General features: G+C 48.3%; 1 protein-coding gene across 1 annotated transcript; it reads left to right on the forward strand.

Annotated features, from left to right (window-relative positions):
• Window positions 1-16449: 16449 nt before the first annotated feature.
• Window positions 16450-22072, forward strand: LOC130255670 (maestro heat-like repeat-containing protein family member 6). Its single transcript, XM_056496622.1, has 15 exons — window positions 16450-16770; window positions 17183-17247; window positions 17392-17508; window positions 17681-17829; window positions 18152-18299; window positions 18544-18731; window positions 18821-18958; window positions 19238-19352; window positions 19520-19660; window positions 19859-20035; window positions 20163-20318; window positions 20472-20573; window positions 20937-21039; window positions 21315-21371; window positions 21659-22072. The coding sequence occupies exons 1-15, from the start codon at window positions 16653-16655 to the stop codon at window positions 21754-21756; spliced, it is 1872 nt and encodes a 623-aa protein (XP_056352597.1). The 5' UTR covers window positions 16450-16652; the 3' UTR covers window positions 21757-22072.
• Window positions 22073-24636: the final 2564 nt, after the last annotated feature.

Here is a 24636-nt window from a genome sequence, read left to right on the forward strand (position 1 = left end):
GATTGAACAAAAGTTTTATTATGTATTAAACTTCTTAAATAGTTCTTTTTTAGAGTGAACTCCACCAATTATAAGATATTTTACAAATGATACAAGAGCAAAGCTAAAAGAAAATCCTTTGGTTTTGATCAGAAATTTAGAAACAGGTAAAAACTGAAGGGCCTTTCAAACTAATCATGTGGGGAAAAGATTGTGCTTGTGTTTTCACAGATAAAGGATTGAAGTGGATTCCTACAAAATACATGAAACCATATTGGGCCCAAACGCAAGCAGAAGCCAATCGTGGAAGTGAGGAAAATAGTTCGCAGACAAAATTGAAGACAAAGGATGTGAACTTATTTTCAGACAAGACATGAAAGATTTAAGGACTGACAGTGAAACATGTTTGTTTATATGTTGTTGTATCTTATCTTTTTATCAACTATGTTAGATAACAAAGCAGATTTATCAGTGATGCAGCCAAGGGAGAAGGTTTGGAGAAATTTAGCAGAGACAGCGGGGTTGGACACAATTTGTTTGGGACATTCCAGGCCAGGAAGGCCATTTTCAATATGTCTGGTGGGATTGCCAGTGAGAGAATGGCCCATTCCAGAGGGCATCCCTTCATGGGCAATGCGAGTTGTGACAGCTCCTGTGGACGGATGGCATGTGTGGGTTCAATTTCTCCCTGTGGCCTTTTTCAAACCAGAAGAATTAGAAATGTTTTGCTTCAACAAGAATGGACTTCTGCATTGTATTTAATGTTTCAGGACTGACAAAAAACCAAACAATGAATGTTACTCTGAAACAGGATGTATATAATAATTGTATTATAGTCTCAAACAAACCATCCTTCCAAGTTTTAGCACAGTTACTGCTGGGAACGTTTTTTGTTTGTAGGGACAAAATTTGGGCTGCTATCCCTGCCTGCATGAACTTGTCTGATCATTCAAAATCAACTCAGAAGAACATAAGACAGTTGCAGAAAGGTGTGGCAAAGCTTGAGAAAGTTACTAGATCAAGGATGGATGGTCTGTTTGACATTTTTGATCTTTTACCTTTGTAAAAAGGAATTTTGAAAGTAGAATTTTATATATTAGTGGGGCTTGTAGTTCTTCTCGTCATTTTGCCATGCATCATTCAGTGCATTTGTCATGCCATGGAGAAAGCTGTAAAAGAGATGTTTTTGGTGCAAACAGAGGGGGGAGATGTGGGGGTCCAGAGTATTCCTCTGGCTTCCTTGGAAGGTTTAAGACCCCCCTGGCGGGGTCCCCAAAGACCCTGGAATGGGACCCAGGTGTCTCGGGGGCTGGATTTGGCTCCCTTGGAGCAGTTTGCCAACATTGAGAGAAGAAATGCAAGCCACAAGAGTAAATAGAGTGTAAATTAGACTGTTAGAATGTAGAATTAGCAGATTTCTAGAATGTTTGTGATAAGGGACACGTGGCCAAGATGGAGAATTGGGGGTGTGAATACCTCTTCCTCCTTCTCCTCCGTGTCATCCATGCTGGGTGACACGCTGGCACTTTTAGATTGGACAAGAACAGATCTGGACCATGTAACAAGATTGTATTGTATTGGGGGTCATTTGTAAATACCTAGTACGTAGTTTAGACTATAAAAGATAAGTCCTGCCTCTGCCAGGCAGATTCTGCCATGGACGTCTGGCGGACAGACTGCTGTTCGCTGGACAAAGCATTCCTAAGATAAGCAACAATAAACAACCATGAAAACCTCTAAGAACAGCCTCCTGCAGTCTCTCATCGGCGGGCATTGGAAAGAGCTGGGTTCCAAACCACCTGCATGTCCACCAGAGGTGATCTCAGGTCTAAGGAGACACCTCAGGATGTGACATCAGGGATATGGATTCTCCAGTTCCCCACCCACATTGTAACTGGAATAATGGCATTGTGGGTATCAGGAATTTGGAATCTTTCAGCTCCACAACCAAATTCCCATGGAGTAACATCATTCCAGATGTCAGGAATAGAGAGGATTTCAGTAGCCCTCCCAATTTCCCATGGAATAATGGCATGCTGGGTGTCAGGAATTTAGCATTCTCTGTACGCCCTACCAAATTCCCATGAAATAAAAGCACTCAATGTTTCAGAATTTTGAACCCTCCAGTTCCACTCCCAAATTCCCATGGAATATTGGTGTTCTGTGTGTTGGGGATTTTGAACTCTCCACTTCCCCTCCCATACTACCAGGGAATAATGGCATTCCAGGTGTCAGAAATTTAGAATCCCCCATAAGCTGTTCCAAAATCCTATAAAATTCCCAAGGAATAACGGCATTCCAGGTGTAAGGAATTGAGATTCCTATACCTTCCTCCAAAAATTCCCACGAAAACCATGGAATTACAGCATTCTGGGCATTGGGAATTTTGAACCCTCCAGTTCCCCTCCCATGGAAGAGAGGGATTTCCAGGCATCATGCATTTCCAATCGTCCATGTGCTATTCCAAATTCCCATGGAATAATGGCAGTCCAGGAACTGGCAGTTTGGACATCTCCCGTTCCCCTCCCAGATCCCATGGAATTGCAGCATCCCGGGCATTAGGAATTTAGAATTCTCCAGATGCCCTCCAAATTTCCCATGAAATAATGGCACTCCGAGTGTTGGGAATTGAGAATCCAGCTTAGCCTTCACTAGTTCCAATCATATTCCCATGGAATAACTACATTCCAGGTGTCAGGAATTGAAAATCTTCCAATTCCACTCTAATAATCCCATGGAATAATGGCATTCCGGGTGTCAGGTATTTAGGATGCCCCGTAAGGCTTCCCAAATTTCTACCTAATTCCCAAGAATTCATGCAACATTCCAGGTGTCAGGAGCTGAGAATCCTCCACTTCTGCTCCCAAATTCCCATGGAATTATGGCATTCCCACTTTTGGGAATTTTTAACCAGCCAGTTCCCGTCACAAGTTCCCATGGAAAAACGGCAATGCTGGCAGCGAGAGTTTTCAATCCTTCTGTTTCCCTCTCAGATTCCCACCGAAACTATGGAATTACAGGATTCCTGGAGTCAGGAATTTGGAATCCTGAAGTTCCCCTTCCAAATACCCAGAGAATAAAGGCATTCCGGGTATGGAGAATTTAAAATCTCTCCAGTTCCAATTCCGAATTACAGGGAATAAGTGAGTTCTAGGTGTTAGGAATTTGGAATCATCCCGTGCTGCGCCAAAACCCCCATGGAAGAACAGCATCCTGCCTTGTCGGGAATTGAGAATCCCCCATAAAGTGTCCAAAAATCCCATCCAGTTCCCAAAGAATAGCAACATTCCAGGTGTCAGGAATTGAGGACCCTCCAGCTCCCTTCCCAAATTCCCATCAAAAGCAGTAATTACAGCATTCTGGGCATTTGGAATTTAGAATCCTCCAGTTCCCAACTCATATTCCCTTGGAATAATAGCATCAGGCATCAGAAATTTCATATCATCCGTATGCCCTTCCAAATGCCCATGGAATAAAAGCGTCTCAGGTATGGGGAAAGTAGAATCATCTAGTTCACCTCCAAAATTCCCATGGAATTATGGCTTCCACGACATTGGGAATTTAGAATTTGCCAGTTCCCATTCCAAATTCCCAGGGAATAACAGAATTCTGGGCATCAGGGATTTGGAATCCTCCAGTTCCCCACCCAAATTACAACTGGAATAATGGCATTGTGGGTATCAGGAATTTGGAATCTTCCAGCTCCACAACCAAATTCCCATGGAGTAACATCATTCCAGATGTCAGGAATAGAGAGGATTTCAGTAGCCCTCCCAATTTCCCATGGAGTAATGGCATGCTGGGTGTCAGGAATTTAGCATTCTCTGTACGCCCTACAAATTCCCACCAAATTCCCATGAAATAAAAGCACTCAATGTTTCAGAATTTTGAACCCTCCAGTTCCACTCCCAAATTCCCATGGAATATTGGTGTTCTGTGTGTTGGGGATTTTGAACTCTCCACTTCCCCTCCCATACTAGAAATCTAGCATTCTCTGTGCGCCCTGCAAAATTCCCACCAAATTCCTATAGAATAACAGCATTCCAGGTGTCAGGAATTTCTAATCCTCCAGCTCCCCTCGCAAATTCCCATGGAATAATGGTATCCTGTGTGTTGAGACTTTTGACACCTCCAGTTCCCCTCCCGTACTCCCATGGAATAATGGCATGCTGGGTGTCAGGAATTTAAAATCCCCCATAAGCTGTTCCAAAATCCTACAAAATTATCACGGAATAACCGCATTCCACATGTCAGGAATTATGTTTCCTCCCAAATTCCAACCAAAACCATGGAATTACAGCATTCTGGGCATTTTGGAGCGTTCCAGTTCCCCTCCCAAATTCCCATGGAAAAGTGGCATTCCAGGCATCATGAATTTCAAATTGTCCATATGCCTTCCCAAATTCCCCTCAAATAATGGGATTCCAGGTGTCGGGAATTGAGAATCCTCCATAGTCTTCTCTAATTCCAATCATATTCCCCTGGAATAACTACATTCCAGGTGTCAGGAATTGAAAATCATCCAGTTCCTTTCCCATACTCCAACAGTATAATGGCATTCCAGGTGTCGGAAATTTAGAATCCCCCATAAGGCTTCCCAAACTTCCGCCCAATTCTTAAGGAATAGCAATATTCTAAGTTTCAGGAATTGAGAATCATCCAGCCCTGCTCCCAATTTCCCACAAAGACCATGGAATTGCAGCATTCTGGGCATTGGGAATTTAGAATCCTACAGTGCTGCACCCAAATCCCCATGGAAAAACAGCTTTCCGGGTGTCAGGAATTGAGAATCCTCCAGTTGCCCTTGGAATAAGGGCAATCCGTGTATAGAGAATTTGGAACCCTCTAGCTCCACAATCCAATTAGCATGGGATTACAGAATTCCATGTGTCAGGAATTTAGAATGTTCCAGATCTCCTCCCCAAAATTCCAATGGTTGTAATGGTATTCTGTGTGTAGGGAATCTTCAATCCTCCAGGTCCCCTCCCATACTCCCATGGAATAGTGGCAATCCAGTTGACAGGAATTTAGAATCCCCCATAAGGTTCCAGAAAATCCTACAAAATTCCCAAGGAATAACTGCATGCCACGTGGCGGGAACTGGCAGTCCTCCACCACCCCTACCAAATTCCCTCCAGAACAATAAAATTACAGAATTCCAGGAATTGGGAATTTGGAATCCTTCAGTTCCTCTCCCAAATTCCCATGGAAAACAGCAATTCCGGGTGTCAAGAATTTCGAATCGTCCATGTGCCCTCCCAATTCCAACGGAATAACGGTAGTGCGGCCATGGGGAATTTGAAATCCTCCACTTGCCCTCACAAATTCCCATGGAATTGCAGCATCCCAGGCAATAGGAATTTAGAATTCTCCAGGTCTACTTCCAAATTCCCAGGGAATAACATAATTCTGGGAATCGGGAATTTGGAATCCTCCAGTTCCGCTCCCAATATCCCATGGAATAATGGCACGCCGGGTATCAGGAATTTAGAATCCCTCATAAGCTGTGCCAAAATCCAACAAAATTCCCAAGCAATAACGACATTCCAGGTGTAAGGAATTGAGAATCCTCCACCTGCTCGCCCCAGATTCCCACCAAAAACATGGAACTACAGCACTCTGGGCATTGGGAATTTTGAGCCCTCCAGTTCCCCTCCCAAATTCCCATGGGAAAGTGGGATTCCAGGCATCATGAATTTCAAACTATCTATATGCCCTCCCAAATTCTCATGGAATAGAGGCAGTCCTGGCATTGATAGTTTGGACACCTCCAGTTCCCCCCCAGATTCCCATGGAATTGCAGCATTACCAATTAACATTAGGAATTTAGAATTCTCCAGATGTCCTCCCAATTTCCCATGGAATAATGGCACTCCAGGTGTCAGGAATTTAGAATCCCCCATAGCCTCCTCTAATTCCAGTCATATTCCCATGGAATATCTACATTCCAGCTGTCATGAACAGAGAATCCTGCAGTTCCCCTCCCATACTCCCAGGGAATAATGACATTCTGGGAGTCAGGAATTTAGAATCTCCCATAAGGCTTCCCAGACTTCCACCCAATTCCCAAGGAATAGCAACATTCCAGGTGTCAGGAATTGAGAATCCTCCAGCCCCGCTCCCAAATTCCCACCAAGACCATGGAATTACAGCATTCTGGGCATTGGGATTTTGGAATCCTCCTGTTCCCCTCCCAAATTTTCATGTAATTATGGCATCTCAATGGAATACTGCATGTCACAAATTGAGAAGCTTTCAGTTCCCCTCCCAATTTCCCATGGAATAATGGCACTTCAGGTGTCAGGACTTTGGAATCCTTCATACACCCTCCCCAATTCCCACCATTATCCCAAAGAATACCTACATTTTAGGTGTCAGGAATTGAGAATCCTCCAGTTCCACTCCCAAATTCCCATGGAATTACAGCATTCCCAGTTTTGGGAATTTTGAACCCTCCAGTTCTCCTCACAAATTCCCATGGAAGAACGGCATTCCGGACAGTTAGAATTTTGACTCCTACTGCTTCCCTCCCAGATTCTCACCCATACTAAGAAATTACAGCATTCCAGGTGTCAGGAATTAGGAATCCTCCAGGTCCGCACCCAAATTCCTATGGAATAAAGGCATTCAGGTATCCAGAATTTAAAATCCTCCAGCTCCTCTCGCAATATGGAATAATGGGATTCCAGATGTTAGGCATTTTGAACCGTCCATATGCCCTCTGAAATTGCCATGGAATTACAGCATACCAGGTACTGGTAATTTATAATTCTCCACTTTCCCTTCCAAATTCCCAGGAAGTAACAGAATTATGGGCGTCATATACTTGGAATCTTTCAGCTCTGCACCCAAATCCTCATGGAATAAGAGCATTCCAGGTGTCTGGTATTGGCAATCCTCCATTTCCCATCTCAATTTTTCATGGAATACTGACATTCTGGCTGTCAGGAATTTAGAATCCATCATACACCCTCCCAAATTCACACCAAATTCCCATGGAATAACAGTATTGCAGGTGTTAGGAATCCTCCTGTTCCCCTCCCAAATTCCCATGGAATAATGATGTTGTGAGAGTTGGGAATCTTGAATTTTCCAGTTGAGAACTGTTAGGAATTGAGAATCCTGCAGTTCCGCTCCCATACTTCCATGGAATAATGGCATTCTGGGAGTCAGGAATTTAGAATCCCCCATAAGGCTTCCCAAACTTCCACCCAATTCCCAAGGAATAGCAACATTCCAGGTGTCAGGAATTGAGAATCCTCCAACTCCCCTCCCAAATTCCAAACAAAACCATGGAATTACAGCATTCCGGGCATTAGGAATTTGGAATCCTCCATTCTTCCTCCCAAATTCCCATGTAATAACAGCATTTCAGACGTCCAAAATTTCGTATCATCCATATGCCCTCCCAAATTCCCATGGAATAACAGCCTCCCAGGTATGGGGGATTTAGAATTCTTCAGCTCCTCTCCCAAATTTCAAGGGAATAACAGAATTCTGAGCGTCAGGAATTTGGAGTCCTCCAGATGCCCTGCCATTTTCCCATGGAATAATGTCATTCCGGATGTCAGGAGTTTAGAATCCCCCATTCACCTGCCCCAAATTCCTATCATAATTCCATGGAATAACAGCATTCCAGTTTTCAGGAATTTAGAATAATCCCCACCCAAAATCCTTATGGAATTACAGCATTCCCAGTTTTGGGTATTTTGAGACCTCCAATTCCCCTCATAAATTCCCATGGAATAACTGCATTCCGGGCATTGTGAATTTAGAACCGTCCTGCATCCCTCCCAAATTTCCTGCGTTCTTCCCAGATTTTCCCACTAAGTCTATGGAATTACAGCATTCCAAGGGTTGGGAATTTAGAATCCTCCAGGTCTCCTCCCAAATTTCCACTGAAACCATGGAATTAACCACATGCCCATCAATGTGAATTTGGAATCCTCCAGTTCCCCTGCCGCTTCCCATGGAATAGCCACATTTCAACTTCTGGTAATTTCGAATACTCCAGTTCCTCGCCCAAATTCCCACCAAAACCATGCAATAAGGGCATTCCAAGCATTTGGAATTTGGAATCCTCCAGGTCGCCTCCCAAATTCCCATAGAATACCAGCATTCCATTAATTGGGATTTTCAAATCTTCCATATGCCCTCTTAAGTTCCCACCAAAACCTTGGAATTACGACAATCAGGGGGTAGGGAACTTAGAATCCTCCAGTTTCCCTCCCTAATTCCCGTGGAATCCAGCAATTCCTGTCCCATACTCCCATGGAATAATGGCATTCTGGGTGTCGGGAATTTAGAATCCCCATATGAACTCCCAAATTCCCACCAAATTCTCATGGAATAACCACATTTGAGGTGCCAGGAATTTCTAATCCTCCAGTTCCCGTCTGAAAATCCCATGGAATAATGATATTCTGGGTGTTGGGAATCTTGAATCCTCCAGTTCCCATCATATACTCTCATGGAATAATGGCATTCCAGGTGTAAGGAATTTAGAATACGGCATAAGGCGTCCCAAGATCCTACAAAATTCCCAAGGAATAACAGCATTCCGGGTGTCAGGAATTGAGATTTCTCCAGCTCCTCTCCAAATTCTCACCAAAACCATGGAATTACAGCATTCTCGGCAATGGGAATTTGGAATCCTCCAGTTCCCCTCCCAATTTTCCATGGCCTTGTGGGAACGGAATAGCATGAAGACAAACCAGGTAACTGGACTGGCCAATGTACCATGGGATACCTTCTCCCTCAGTTACAGGTTACAAACCAAACTAATGAATTGACAGGTAGTCTCCAATGCCTACGGAAAAACAGACTCACTAAGGCAACACCCAATAACCCACCAGTGTGCTACAGCACCAGGCTTCACAGATTGTTAGGGCATTGCTCCCAAGTGTAGGAATTGCACAAGTGCAACAGGCCACTTCAAGCCTCTCAGCCAAAACAGAATTGATTCTAATTCAACAGCGGATGCTTTAAGAAACTACAAACTGAAATAAACTCAATAAAAGAAGTAGTCTTTCAAAACCACATGGTGTTAGATATGGGATCAGCCAAATGGGAGGAGTTTGTATTCTAATTTATAGCAGTTGTTGCACATATATAGATCAGTCAGGGCAAAAGGTAACCGCTGGCTAGTTGAGCAGACAATCCTATAGAGCACGCCCAGGAAGCAGGGGTGGAAAGTTCAAGCCCGAGGAAGACTTATGAGCCTTCATCCAAAACGAGCAGCAGGAGGCTGACAACCACCTCGTGCAGAAACCATGCATGTGTTACAAGGGCTCACACAGTCATGTCATTAGAAAATATGTTGCAATATGAAAAATTGCAAAAAATAATTTGCGCATTAATTAAAAAACGTATACAAGTTAGTACTGTGCAAAGAATGGACAAGTGATTTTGTTGTGGAGCAATGCCCCTCACTCCAGGTATCAAATAAACAAATACCTGCCCCATAGGCCTTATACTACAGAGTACTACTGGTTTCTTGCCTAGTTTTTGGACATCAGAATGCAGTGGATTTCAGCATCATCCCGCCCAGGAAAGAATTTGGTGCAAGCCTGCATCCCTATTTCAGACTGTACAGGAATACTGTGGACTTCTTCCCACTCTACCTGGAACTGTGCAACAGAGCAGAAGTTCAGCTATTACAGCTCTGCATGGGAGAGACTTTAATTCATCTAGGAAGTGTTTCCAAAGGCCTTGTGTGTAATCCTTGCTTGGTATCATTAGTCATAATTTGTATCCCAGGAACAATGGAATTCATTTGGCTTTTCCAAAATGTGTTTGCAGATGTTTGTCTTTGGAAACGGAGAAGAGATTATTGGAAGCTTTATCTATTGCATTGCTTGAAGTTCCCCGTTTGTGGCTCTCCACTGTCATGCTCAGCAGGCACACAATTGTCCTTGGATAAGAGCTACCAGCACCAGAGACGCAGCAAATGGAGCACTAAACATGAGAGATAGGGCAGATGTTTTTATTAGAACACAAGGAAACATGATAGTGCCTCTGTACAATCTAGTTTTACTGGGGAACTCGGCTGTGAATTGTCTTCTGGTGTTCCTGCCAATCCCTCCCATAAAATAAATTACTTCAGGACTAAGAGCTTCTGCTTTCTGACAGACACCAAGTGTTGCCAGCAGTTGCTCCAGGTGCTCCTGCATCCAGCCCCTGTAGGAAGGAGCACAGCCCCCAGTGCACGTGGCTTTGGCTCCCTCTGGCACAGAAGCCCCCGGGGCACAGGTCTCTGGGGCAGGAGCCGGGCACCAGCGCTGCCAGGGCTCGGGGGGTGGCAGGTCTGCTTGGGCAGGGACTCTGCCACACCTGCTGATTTCAGTGCTCGCAGGGCCCAGGGGTCAGAGCAGCATTCGTGCCCTGGCCCACACGTTCCTTGTCTGTGTCACAGCCGCGGGTTTAGGACGGCCACCAGCCGGGACGTGTCCCAAGGAGGCCGAGCCAGCTTCTGTGCAAGGCCCCGCGCCCTTCCCGCTGCGGCTGCGTGTAAGAGTCCATCTTTGAGCCTCTCGTTTGTTCTGCCCAACGACCCTCGCCTGAGGCCTAAAGAACTGCAGTTTAAAGGCGCTGGCCAGGGAAGAGAAGAATGCCAAGTGACTGTTCTCAGGCAGTGCCCATCCCAACCAGGGCCGGTCTGCTCCCACAGGTGTGAGAACAATGGACTGCTCATGGTGTGCTGTTCCTACGCAGGCTGCTGCAGGACTGACCGTCCTGTTTCCACCTGCTTCTTTGAGCAACGATCTCCACATACAATAGTCCATAAATCTTCCTCCCTTTTGGCCAGTCGCCCGACGCCTTGGAAAGGACTATAAAACACACCTTCAAACTGAAGACCCCCGAGATCTCCCCGGACGGCAACGGACATCTATTGGCTGGTTCCACGAGGATCGTCTGCCCGTCTGGTAGCTATAATCCCAACCCCTTTTCTCTCTCTCTGTCTCTCTCTCTCTCTCTCTCCGTCCCTCTATCGCATTTTGTTGGCACTAAATAAAAGTGCATCTTTTGCAAAAGTAACTGTTTTTGTCCCCTTGTTGTGTCTCTTGCGCTTTGAGATCCCTAAAAGAACCTATCAGGATTCCACATGTGGTGTGGACCCTGACATTTAATTGGCGTAGTCGGCAGGATTCCCTGATACTGGAGGAGTTGGGGGTTCTCTGTGCACTTTGTACCAGGGGAAGACCTGTGCCATTTCAGCCGCACCCAGCCTGTCAGTACCGTAAGGACTGAACAGTGTTGGAAAGCAAGGGAGGTGGTATTGGGTTCTTCCCGCAATCTGCACACAGACCCAGGTAGATAATCAACTCCATTTCAGTTATCGGAGAATTTTTTGTAAAGGATCTCAACTGTGCAAAAGATGGGACTTATGTTTTTGATTTATATGTGTTGTTAAGCTGCTTGTTATAGTTGAGGAGAGAACCTCCCAGGCAGTTTTTGATCCCCTAACCCAGGCAGGGAAGAAAGGGGATTGTTCTCAGCTAAAGGCTGGGTGTTTTCTTGTTTTGGACCCCTATCCTAGACAGGGAAGAAAGGGGATTGTCCTCAGCTAAAGGCTGGGTGTTTTCTTGTTTTGGACCCCTATCCCAGACAGGGAAGAAAGGGGATTGTCCTCAGCTAAAGGCTGGGTGTTTGTTGTTTTGTTGTTGACTACTTGGGATTGCGAAGAGACAAGCTGTTCTGTAACTAAGGTAGTACCTCCCAAGTAGTGTGGTCTCTTCACCCGCTCCAGGGACGAGAAGGGAAACACAGTTTTAGCTGTGCTTTTTGTGTAACTTTAAGTGTGCCTCCCTGAGAGTGGTTTTAGTCCCTTCGTAAAAATGTCTGAAGAAGATAAAAATGCTTTTTATGCTTTGCTAGCTAAGTACAAAGCCAGAGCCTCCCAAGGGGATGAAGATTGGGCATACAGTAACTGGTTTAATTTAGAAAATGTGATTGATAAGATACATTCTTTGCAACATGAAACAAAATTCAAACTGGGCAGAAATAAGACCATTCTCTGCTCAGTTTTGGGGGCCTGTCTTACAGCAGCTATAGAAACTCGCTTTACGCGAAGAAGTGAAGAAAGAACAATTATTGACTCCCTACAAAATTTAGTGGAAATTTTGCAAAAACAATTAGATGAAGAAAGGAATGACAATCACGCTTTGAGAGATGAGATTCATTCTTTAGGAGATGAGAATCATTCTTTAAGAGCTGCCCTAAGACAAGAACACACCAACACTTTAAAACACACTGATTTACCAAAAGAAACAGAGGAAAAGGAAATTAATCAAATATATCCTCAAAAAGAACTGACTCTGATGAAAAATAGTGGGGAATATTGCTGCCCTAGCTTGAGACCTTTGGTTAAAACAGAATACAGTTTTATCAATGATGAGAATTTTGACCCACAAATAACCACTACAAAAATCCTGTACACTGCTACTAAATTATCAGAAGAAGCAGCTAGTAGGTACTGGGGACATGGGACTTTCTTAACAACAGAAGTCAAACGTAACTTATGGTCCCCAACTCAGTGTGCAGTTTATTGGGCAGCAGGGCTTAACCCTTTGGAAAGGGGAGACCTTGTAGCTTTAGTTGGTACTCCCGACCAACTCCTAGAAAACATTCAAAAAGCTGCCTGCTTGCAAATTATACATGAAATAAAACTCACTGCTGGCTATAAATCACCTATGCAATTACCTGTAAATGTAAAACAATACCCTCCTCCTTCTGGTGCCAAAGAAGGGCTCAAACCAGTTATACAGAACTTGCAAAACTCCCCTGTATGGCCAAACCAAAAACCCAAACCTGACAATAGGGCTCTTTGTCAATATACTGATGATACCCTTGTGGGAAGAAATGAAATAGAAGTAGTGGGGGATACCCAACAAAAAATAATCTCCCATTTGGAATGCCCTGACTTGCAAATTGCCTCAGAGAAAATGCAAACACCTTCTCAGGAAGTGAAGTTTTTGAAGATAGCCACTACTGAGACTGCCCCCCCTGACGGGGTGGCGCAGAAATCCTCAGTAACAGAAGAAACTGTAAAAAGTCTGGCAATAACAGAAACTGAGAGCTTGGGTAGCAGCTATGACAAACCTGTCTTGGTAATTAAAATAGCCTCTGCTCTCTCCCCCAAACAATCTTTGTTCCCTAATTTTTTGTTCACTAATGTTGTTTCTGCTGAACAAATTATTGCTGGGGGACGGGGTGGCTCTTGGGTTGGGTTGCTGATGGTTATTTGGAATGTTTTCCAGCTTGAAGCACGGAGTGCCTCCTTTGTCTGCAACTACACTGATTCTTATCCTGTGTTTAAAGGAGGTACAGAGTGGCTCCCTTTTTAGCAGCAAATTATTGGGAAGTTAACAGAATTCCAATCTGCATTACATGCTGAATAGTTCCGTCATTTTAACCTCCTGCCTCTTTGTGGCAGATTCTGTTGTGTTTACTTTTCACAGAATAATACCACGGAACATGAAGATTAATTGCTGAATCCCTCATCAAACGTGTATACAGTTACAGCACAGGACCTTACAGCTGTGTTATATTTTGTGAAGATTCAAAATCAAAATTGAACTGTTGTACAATTTTCCTATGAAATTATGTGTGGTAAAAACAATATAAAATACTGAGGGGAACTTGATGTTAATGTTATAACACCTACTACCCAACCACCGGTTATACTGAGCCTGAAAATCTTTAAAATTGGATCTTGAGTAACTTGGTAAAGTAGCCAAAAACAAGTATTGTTTAAATCAGCATGGTCTTTTAAACAAGTCAAATTGCCAATGCAAGACCAGGAGGATCCTTTCAAAAAACAAACAAGAGACATAACCGGTGTTGTGGGAACAAGATTGGGAATTTTGAATAGTATTGATTTAGAAGTATTAATAAATAAATTGGCTAACATTTCTTTATCTCTCTGCTGTATCCAGGTTCAATTGTGGATGCAGTCAGTTGCTGCCTTAATTATATGAGAAGTGGAGGAAACCACTTTTCCTACTGAAATTCGGAGAATAATTTGGAATAATGTTCATGATTTCGAAAAGGAATTCCAATCCTGGTGAAACTACTAGCCTAGCATAAGCACAGGCACAGCCTTTGCACGGGCCTTATGTAATGTTTCATTACATTCAATATTCCCTCTCATTGCATTAAGGCTGAATCATAACGGAGCTATTCTCTATCCTTTTAAGCATAGAGAATGGGCCTGTCAAATGGGTGAAAAGTAACAAACTATTATTTTGAAAACTTACATTGTCTGGAAACAACAAGCGTTTATCTGTAAAAGTAATGCAATCAGAGCTTAAGATATTTGCTTAGACATAGGTCAGAATGTCTGTAACTTTGAAAGTTATCCAAAGGAGATTCCTGAAATGCTATTGGGGTGTATGAGCAATGGGTGTGCATGCTTAAGAACTGCTTGTAACTTAGTGTTTGTAGAAAACGTAGCAGTGAATGTAAAGAATCATTCAAATCTTTGTGTTTGTAATTTTACCACAATTATGGGCTGTGACTTTTCCTATACTGTCCCAGTTATGTCTTATCACCTTTTGCAATCCAATTTTACACTGATTCACCAATTAGCACCTGCTCCCATTGGAATGAACATTACTCTGATTAAACAATTGTTGCTTCACCAGGACTTAATTGAAATCTTAGAAAAGATCAAGAAAAATGGACAGAAGACCCTGGTGACTGTTCATCATGATGTGAGAGAGATACATCGGGTTTTAGAAAGGGTAACAAGGGATGCTGAACCCCGGTGGTGGGACACTCTTTTTGGGTGGTCACCTACTGCTACCGGCATCCTAAACAAAGTGTGTCACCCCATTGTTGTGCTTTTAATTTTGGTTTTGATCGGTTTTGTCTTGTCAACCATTCTGTACATCTTGAATTGGAGAATAGTAAAACGGTTGACACAATTAGCATCAACAATGGAAGCACATAATCTGATCATTACTCCATCTGCTAAAGATATCCCGAAAGTTATTGACACCAGACAAAATAAGCGAGCGGTAAAAGTTAAGCCTGTAACAGCAGATTGATTAGAATTGTTTGTTGCTTCTTATGATTGGTATTATTATTATTATTAGTTTTAATTATGTTTAGAAACATATTATAATCAATATTGATTTGCTTTAATATTATTTGAAAGTTATTTTATTTTATTAATTAATTTGCTTTAATGATTGTTTGAAAGTTTTCAACTATTTGTTTGAAAAATTGTTTTTCAATCTGTCATAATTCTGATTGGTTTGAAAAAAATTGTTTTTCAATTTGTCATGATTCTGATTTGTTTGATTTGTTTGAAAAATTGTTTTTCAAGTTATGAAAAATTGGTTTTCAATCAATTTCATGTGATTATTTTAATTTATTAATTTTGTGTCTATTTCTTTCCTTTTCCTTACATCTTTCCCTCTTATCCCTGATTTTCCTGTCCCTGTTTTACGGGATATGCTACCAATGACGGGTCCTGAAGATGCTACATCGTCACAACATCACACTGCTGAAGATCCTCAGCGACGCTCGTTGGTCACGGGGTGGTGTAAGAGTCCATCTTTGAGCCTCTCGTTTGTTCTGCCCAACGACCCTCGCCTGAGGCCTAAAGAACTGCAGTTTAAAGGCGCTGGCCAGGGAAGAGAAGAATGCCAAGTGACTGTTCTCAGGCAGTGCCCATCCCAACCAGGGCTGGTCTGCTCCCACAGGTGTGAGAACAATGGACTGCTCATGGTGTGCTGTTCCTACGCAGGCTGCTGCAGGACTGACCGTCCTGTTTCCACCTGCTTCTTTGAGCAACGATCTCCACATACAATAGTCCATAAATCTTCCTCCCTTTTGGCCAGTCGCCCGACGCCTTGGAAAGGACTATAAAACACACCTTCAAACTGAAGACCCCCGAGATCTCCCCGGACGGCAACGGACATCTATTGGCTGGTTCCACGAGGATCGTCTGCCCGTCTGGTAGCTATAATCCCAACCCCTTTTCTCTCTCTCTGTCTCTCTCTCTCTCTCTCTCCGTCCCTCTATCGCATTTTGTTGGCACTAAATAAAAGTGCATCTTTTGCAAAAGTAACTGTTTTTGTCCCCTTGTTGTGTCTCTTGCGCTTTGAGATCCCTAAAAGAACCTATCAGGATTCCACATGTGGTGTGGACCCTGACACTGCGTCGGAGCCCTGGGGGCTCCTTCTGCTGCCCTGAGCCCGCAGAGCAGGGCAGCGTTTGCTGATGGTTGGAGCCCTTCCTAAAGAACATCTCGGGCTGTCTTAGACACTTGGGGTGAGGGATTCCTTCCAGCCTGGGCCACTTTGGGTGGGCTGGGGGCAGCCCCAGGGCCGGTGGCAGTGTGTGCAAGGGCCATTAGTGGAACCGTTCAGCATGGTCACCATGGCATGGAACAGGACAGGGTGTCAAAGGACCCTTTGTGACGTGTGGTGATATAAGAGCCGGCGGTGACACGGCCACGGCACAGTGCTTGGAGCACGCGACAGGACAGGACGGGACAGAGCGGTGCCGTGAGGAGCCCCCGCACAGCGCACTCCTTCCTGCCTGACCCGGAGCTTATCTGAGTTACTCCTACAGCTGACTTCGCAGCCAGACTGCAGGACTGTTTGCCACACAGCTTTCCCAAAACACCTCTCTTCAAGGTGCCCTCGAGGCCAGACGCTGGCATGGCGGGCAGATTTCTCAACTTTTTCAAAGTGTTTAGCAGAATAAAAAGGAGAGGCTCTAAAGTTCACCCAGCCCAACAGCCTGAAGAGCCAGAGCCGTTACAGCCAATGCAGGATGGTGAGTGGCACAGATGGGCCACAGGGCTGATGGCTGCTGCCAGCTTTGCTCTGTCCCATCCCATCCCATCCCATCCCATCCCATCCCATCCCATCCCATCCCATCCCATCCCATCCCATCCCATCCCATCCCATCCCATGCCATGCCATGCCATGCCATGCCATGCCATGCCATGCCATGCCATGCCATGCCATGCCATGCCATGCCATGCCATGCCATGCCATGCCATGCCATGCCATGCCATCCCCTGGGGACATGCCCAGGCACAGGACAGAAGAGAGGCCAGGCACACCCCGTGCTCCATCCCCTGGGGCATCCCGGGGCTGTCCCTGCCTGGGGAGCGCAGGGCTGGGCTCTGTTCTCCGGCCTCTCCCGCAGCCCCTCAGCCCTGGCTGCGCTCGCTCTTTGCCAGGTGCAGCCATGGACCGCACACAAGAGCAGGACCCCACCCGTGGCCGCGTCTGCAGAACAGCGCAGGTACCTGCAGCCATCCCCACCTGGGCTGGGCCTGCTGTCACTGCTCAGCCCAGCACAGTGCTTGGAGCACTCCATGGAACATCCCTCTCTTCCTGCCCTTCGTTCTCCTGCCGCACTTGCAAATTAATCAAATGCTTTTGGCAGGAAGTGACCAGCAACATGGGCACTGGGTCCATAGAAAACTGTGAGGACTACACCACCAACACCAGTGCTGCCTTGCTGGATATGCTTGTAGAAGAGGGTTTGCCCAGTCCAAAGCAAGTAAGCAGCCTGTGGCCAGGGATGATTCCTCCAGGAATTGTTTGGCCTGCCTGCTGGTCCCTGTCAGCCTTCGAAGCCATCAGAGTGTGATGGGAAGGGAAGCACTTCTCTGGAGAAGCTGGGGACATTACTGCCTCTGGCACATTTCCAAGTCTCCCTGTACCTTCTTCAGGTGCCTGCCATGGTGAGGTTCATCCACCAGTGGCTCATGGCCAATGAGTCTGATGAACACAGGGTGGAGAGGATCCTGCTGGATATCACCAAGGCACAGCCCACTGATGTAGTGATGACTCTCCTGCGTGTGGCCCCATCGTGTGACAGGTATGGGGCCCGCCTGCCCAGAGGGCTCAGGGCTCACCAGCCCATCACCCTGTACAGCCTGTTCCAGGTGTCTGACCAACAGAGAGTTCCAGGGCCCTCTGGCTGCTCCCTTTCCCAGCCCTGGCATGCCAGTTCCTGAGCCTGCTGCCATGCTCCCTCCCTGCCCCTCAGGAGCCTGTCCCCACAGGGCTGGGCTGCCTGGGTGCTGCTGGTGAAGGGCAGTGGGCAGAGGCAGAGCTGGCAGCCAGCTCAGGTCCCTGCTGCTGCCAAGGCCACGGTGCTGTGACTGAGACCACCCTGAGACAGAGTTCTGACCCTGCAGAGCTGCTATGGCCATGTGGAAGACGATCTTGTGCTCGCCCAGGACTGCGAAGCTGGCACGTTTGAGACTCCTCAATGTGCTGGGGAGCTGGCCAGAGCACAGCACATGCACCTCCGATGGGGACACAACGAGAGTCTTATCCCTGGCTGTGAGTTTCTGGAACTGGCCTTTGCTCACCCCAAGGCTGCCTCTCCAGCAGCTCTCCACCCTCCTTCCCCCACTGCATCTCCCAGCCTCAGGTGCTGGGCTGAATCCCGGCCTAGGGGCAGCTTCAGGGGCACCAGGCCCGGAGCACCCCCTGCGTCTCCCCTGGCCTCTCCCTGCCACGCTCGGGCCCTGCCGCACCGACACCTCGGCACTGAGCGCTGTCTCGGGCTGTTTGTCCTTTGCAGGCAACTGTGGTGATGTGGAAGATCCTCCAGGAGCCCTGCATCCCACAAATAGTGACACTGTATTGCACCCGCCTATTTGTCCACCTGCTCTTCCAAGCATACTTCAGCACTCTGGATACACCAGAGGAGGTGGATAAATTCTGGAATGAATGTCAGCAGCAACACGGCTTTGGTGCCAGCCCCAACAGGTTCTCCATTCCAGTCCTTCTGTCTCTGCCATGTCCCCAGGGCAGGAGCCAGTGCTTCCAGTGTGACCTGAGCTTTGCTCTGCACACAGGTTTGCACTGGAGACCCTGAAATCTCTGCTCTGCCGAATGCAGTATGAGGGTGTGGTGATGGCAATAGAGCGCAAGTGTGGCTGGGACACGCTGCTGTGCGCTGATACCCAAAACTATGCCGTGGGTGTGCTGGTCAGGTGAGGCCCCATGCTCCCCACTGCCCCTAAGATTTGTGCTCTGTGGTCAGGGTGCCCCGCACACTACTTGTCCTCATGGGCCAGAGGGCCTTGTCACCAAGGCAAAGCCAAGCAGACTGGAAAAGGCTGGGAAAGGAGGGTGCCCAAAAGGAGCTGCCCCCCAAATAGCTCAGGTCCCCTTGCAGCCGGATGGTGGGGAAACACCAGTCCTCTGGGAATGACTCCTGGGAGAGGTTTGTTTCCCTGACTCAGGCCTTGGTTACCTTTTCCTCGTTTCAGAGTAATGCGCTCCTCATCTATACCCTTGTCTTCTGGAATTGCATTGTACCTGCTCAGGCTGCTCAGCATGGAGATGCCATGCTGGGATTTTGCTGCCCTGGCATTCCTTGTGGAGGTAAGCCTGATGGCCAGCGCTGCCTCCCTGAGCTGCCTCCCAGCTCTCTGTCCTCTCGTAGCCACAGCTGCCTGGGACGGTGCCCGTGCCCTGTGCTGCTGTCTGGGCCCAGCCCTGTGCGCTTCTGGGCTCCTGTGTGTCCCCTGTCACTGCCCTGTGCCTTTCAGGTCCTGGAATGCTTGGATGTGACCAAATACGGGGCCAGTCTCATTGAAATCATCTCAAAAAACCTGCAGAGCGAGTGCAGAGAGAGGCGTCGCCTGGCGCTCAGATGCCTCATGGTGCTTGGCCCCATGAATCCCTCCACGGTGAGAAGGGAGCAGCTGCTGAATCCCTGCCAGCAGCGTGAGGCTGGGGCATGCGCATGGCTGGGCTTCGGGTGCTGAGCCAGCTGATCCCAGCTCTCCTGCCTCCCGGGTCAGCTGCCTGAATTCTTTGGGACAGGCCTTTGGCCTCTAGGCCCTGTGGCAGCAGAGTGGCCTTTCACACAGTTTTATTCCAAACAGGCAAAAAAAATCTGGAACCTGACTGAGAATCTTGTGGATGTCCTGCAGGAAAATGATAGCTTCATGGTCAGGATGACCATCGTTGTACTCAGATATTTGTTCCTCTATAATGGTGCCCCTGTACGCAGCTCCATCGCCCTGCGGCTGGCTGAGGCGCTCCTGCCACTCTTTGACAGCGTAAGGCTCTGTGCCCAGCCCACGGCCACCGACTGCAGCCCCGACATTTTGCGCCCTGTGAATTTCAACACTGGTGCCTAGGTGGGCCTGAAGGAACCAGTGCTTAGGTCTCTTTCTTTTCATTCAGGATGATATCCAGGTACAGCTGGGTTCAATTACGGTGTTTGAAGAGATGATAGATTTATTAATGAAAGAGGAGAGAAAGGCTCTGAAGACACACATTTGCCAAAGCCTGGTCCCACTCTTCATCTACTGCCACGATGAGAATCTGGATGTGGCAGAGGTGAGGACCGATGGGCTGCCTGTGTCCCCCTGGGAGGGGGCTCGGCTGCCTCCTGCCCTGGTGCCTGGGCAGGCTCCTCCAGGCCTTGGCACAGGGACACGAGTCCTGAGCCCTGAACTGCGGGGACATCTCCACATCTCTGCTGCTCTCCAGGCCTCCCGGGAAGCGCTGATTCGTGTGGCTGAGTTCCTTAAGAGAAGGAATCTTATGCAGCTGGTGAAGACAGCGCAGCTGTGGAAGTTCGCCGAGTGCCTGGTAAGGACGGCCTGGAAGCGCCAGGCTCAGGCTGGAGCAGCCCCCTGAGCGCGGCGCTCACTGTGTGCGCTCGGCAGCTGCGGCCCTGCCCAGCGCTGCACGCAGGGGCCGCACGGGCTCTTCTCCAGGCTCCTGCGGCCCCGAGCCGGCTGCCCACGGAGCCCCGGCCCAGCGGGGCTGCGGGCCGGGCCGGCACCGCGGCTCCCCGGGCACAGCCGGCCCTGTGCCCCTGCAGAGCCCGGCCCAGCGGCTGCTGGCCGCGCTCAGGGCTGTGCGGGCAGGGGAGGCCGGGGCCGGGCGCGGGCAGCGCCTGCCAAAGGGCCGGAGCCCGCCCCGACCCTTCCCTCCCGCCGCTCTCTGCAGCTGGCAGAGGACAGGAGCCGAGCGGCCGAGCACCTGCGCCAGGCCCTGCGGTACCTGCGGAGCCCACAGGAGCCCCTGCGAGAGGCGGCCGTCAGGTTCACGGGTGAGCCCGGGCTCCCTCCCCGCCCCGCCGCAGCTCGGCCCCAGCCCCGCCTGCTGCCCCGGCAGCTTCTGCCATCCGGGCCCGGCGCCGTGGAGCCCCGGCTGCCCTCGGCGCTGCTGCCGCCCTCTCGCAGCCGTGCCCTTGGGCGGCAGCGTGCGGCAAGGGCCCGGGCTGAGCCCTGCCGGGCCACGAGGGCCAGTGGCCACAGGGCTGGCAGCGCCGCTGGCAGGGAGCTGTGCCGCTGGGCAGAGCCGTGACAGGGTCTGTGTTCCCAGGGATGGCCGGGGCACTCATGAGGGGGCAGAAGGACGAGCTGCAGGTGCTCAGAGAGGGTGAGTGAGGGCAGCGGGCTGTGAGCGGGGCTGGCAGGAGGAGCTGCAATCCCTGCCCCAGCTGCAGAGGGGTTTTGCTTCTTGTGGGAGCGAGGGCTGGCGTGGGTAGAGCAGAGAGAGATTTCTAGGATGCAGGTGGGGGGATTCGTGGCCAGCAACTTGATCCCGTTGGTCCCTTCACTGTCTTGGCCATGCCAGTAGCTGGGAGGATTGCCCCTGGCAGGAAGGTCTCCTTGGATTCCCACAGATCCGGGCTCTGACCGTGGCTCTGTTCTTCTCTCTTCCAGCCCTTCAAGCCCTTAGCGAAGAAAGCAGCCCTTCCCATGCAAAGCACAGTAGCTCAACTTGCATTCAACCAAAGAGCTGCAGAACTACGTTCACCTGATGGCCCAGACAAAGCTGTGTCCCTTTAAGACCTCCAGGTGCCACAGAAGAGGAAACCACCTGGAGACCAGAGACCAGCTGGAGCTCCAGGCAGAGCTGATGATTGTCACAGCTGTTGTGGCTTCAGCTCTCTCCCTGCTTGTATTTAGCTTTCTCTCTCCAGTCCTCAGACTGTGCCCATCCGCGTTTTTTTCCTCCACTCTCTTTCCATTTTGACAGCTCCCTCCTTCTAGCCTTCAGACCCTTCCCATCCCCTTCTTTCCTTCCCAGCTCATCCCTTTGCTTTGCCTTCCACCAATAAATAGTTTGGCTTCTTCACTTTGCCTGCATCTCTGTGGAGCTAAAGCAGCACAAATCCAGAGCCCTGGGACTCACAGGCCCCTCCTGCCGTTCTCTTCTGCGCCGTGTTTTGAGCAGAGACGCAGAGGAACGAGGGCAGATCAGGCTGGAAAGGTCTCTGTGCTGAAGCTCCAGTTCCACAACACTGTGGAGTCCAAGGTCTTGCTGAGCACCCTGAAGCCCCTGGGTTTTAGAAGAGCCAACCTGCGTATGCTCTGAACCCAGCTGGGAGGGATTCCGTGGCAAGCACTCATGGAGGGCAAAGGAGCTTGGAATGCTGGAAGGTTTCAAGAATCGTTTCCTGAAAGCACAGCAATGCTCCATCCCTGCACAGAGTCAGGAAGAGGGCAGAACCAGAGAGCACCAGGGCTTCACAGAGAGCTTTGGGTGTTCCAGAGAGCAAATGAAGCAGCAGCACAGTGCCCGAGACTCGGGCGCGTGACCGTGCCAGTGTCCGGAGCGCTGCCAGGCAGATCCTGGGTGCGGATCTGGTCCCACAAGTGAGGAATGGCAGCCCCTGCCTCAGAGCCAGTCAGAAAGCCAAGCAAGTGGGACCAGAGGGAGGGCACCCTTCCAGTCTCTCCTGGGCATGGCTGCAAAACAGCCCCTGCTTCTTCTTCCTCCGCCTGTGCTTGGGGTGTGCTGGTGGCAGAGCCAGCCAGGTTGTGCTCTGTGTGCCAAAGCCTGTTCAGAGCGAGCATGAAAAGTGCTGCGTGCCCAGCGCAGAGTCCTGGAAGGTGCTGGCAAGAGCATCCTGTGGGAGCAGGGCCTGGTCTCTGGCTGGGAACAGCCTGGTTTTGCTGCTGTGACCGCAGGCAGGAGTGTAGGCAGGTGAAGAGGCAGCGGGCTGCTTGTGTTTGCAGAGGGCCTGGGGCTGAACATCTGAACCTGCACCTGGAAACACACCTGGGGAAACACAAGCTGGAGCTGGAGTGCCTGTTCTGGAAGCAGTTTGTGCAGGCAGGGCAAGCAGGCAGGGTTGCAGGTTTCCTGCTGCTGTTGGGGTTTCTAGTTTGTTTGTTGTGTTTCTGTTGGTTGGTGAGTGTGGGCTTTTTTCTCCCCCGTTATCACGTTCCACGGGGATTCTTTCTTATTCCAAAGTAGGCAGAAAGATGGGACTTCTAGTTGCTTAGAAAGTGCCATTTATTTTCTTATCTTCTCCAGAAAACATGAGTTCTTGTAACAGGTATTGAAAGCGTGGCCAGAAGTCACTGGACTTATGTTTCTATTCCAATACTAAGAAATTTCATCTAATTGCAGTGTGACCTTTCTAAGCCAATCCTGTTCTAACACAGGGATCTATTCTTAAGGCGTTTGTCCCTTTTATACCTGCTTTACTCTCTCTATATCTTAAACTTTATTAACGAAACTTCTTTTTCTACTTAACATATCTCTGCTTTGAGCTTTAAATGTACATTCTTACTTCTAGCATCTAAGCTTGGAAACTTTTCCGAGAGCCTCAGTTCAAATCCTGTTCTTTTCAAGGCTTTGATTTACAAGCCCAATGTTCTGAGAACTTCTTGCATTCTTAACTGCAACAGGTGGGGTTTGTGTTTTTTGTTAATAATGGTTTCTACATGATGGAAAACTGCAGTTAGTACAGGTGTATGTGACTGAGTAGAACCCTCCAAAAAGGATGCATCTGTCCAGACCCCTTCCTGTGTGGAGTGTTTGAGCTTATCAGCAGTTCCAGGGGATGTTGCAGAAGAAGCCTGCCTGCGGTGTGAGCAGCTGGATTATCTCCTTTTAATGGTTGCCGAGCTTGGGGAGCAAGTTGAAAGACTAAGGAGTAATAGGGGAAGTGAAAGGGAAACAGATTGGTGGAGTTCTGCCCTTCCATCCTTGAGGGAGGCCCACCAGGAGTCAGAGGACTCCCGTGCCCCCACTGTCAGGGAACAGGACACCTGGAGGGTGAAGGGGAGTGGAAATGGGTCCCTACTCGGGGAGATCATAATAAAAATCCCTCCTGGCCCCCATCACCTAGCCAGGTGCTACTCCAGAATAGGTATGATGCCCTGAATTTAGAGAGCCTGCCAGACGGTATAGAAGAAAATTATCTGCCCAGTGGGCCCAATTACAGTGCACCTGTTAGACAGGTCACCACCTCTGACCCCAAAAAGAAGAGAAGGGTAGTGGTAGTGGGTGACTTCCTTCTGAGGGGAACAGAGGGCCCCATATGTCAACCAGACCCATCCCACAGGGAGCTGTGCTGCCTCCCTGGGGCCCAGGTGTGGGATATCACTGAGAGGCTTCCTGGGCTGATTATTACCTCAGCCCATAAAAGGACGGAGTTGTGCTCTCAGGATTCCATGCATATCTGCATCACCAACACGTGGTCATGGAATTGGGCACAATATACACTCATAGGATGATTATGTTCCAACTTGATCGGTTAATATTCCTGATGGCCTGGAATATCCCAAGAATGAAATTCAATTCTCAAAAGCACATTCTCCATGAGATCTGTTCCATGTACTAAATGCATGACCCGTACGATTTATTCTTGGGCTTGCACAAGATTTGGCTGTTGGAAACAAGACTT

Source organism: Oenanthe melanoleuca, chromosome 7, assembly GCF_029582105.1.
Source record: "Oenanthe melanoleuca isolate GR-GAL-2019-014 chromosome 7, OMel1.0, whole genome shotgun sequence".
In the NCBI taxonomy this organism is placed as follows: Eukaryota; Metazoa; Chordata; class Aves; order Passeriformes; family Muscicapidae; genus Oenanthe; species Oenanthe melanoleuca.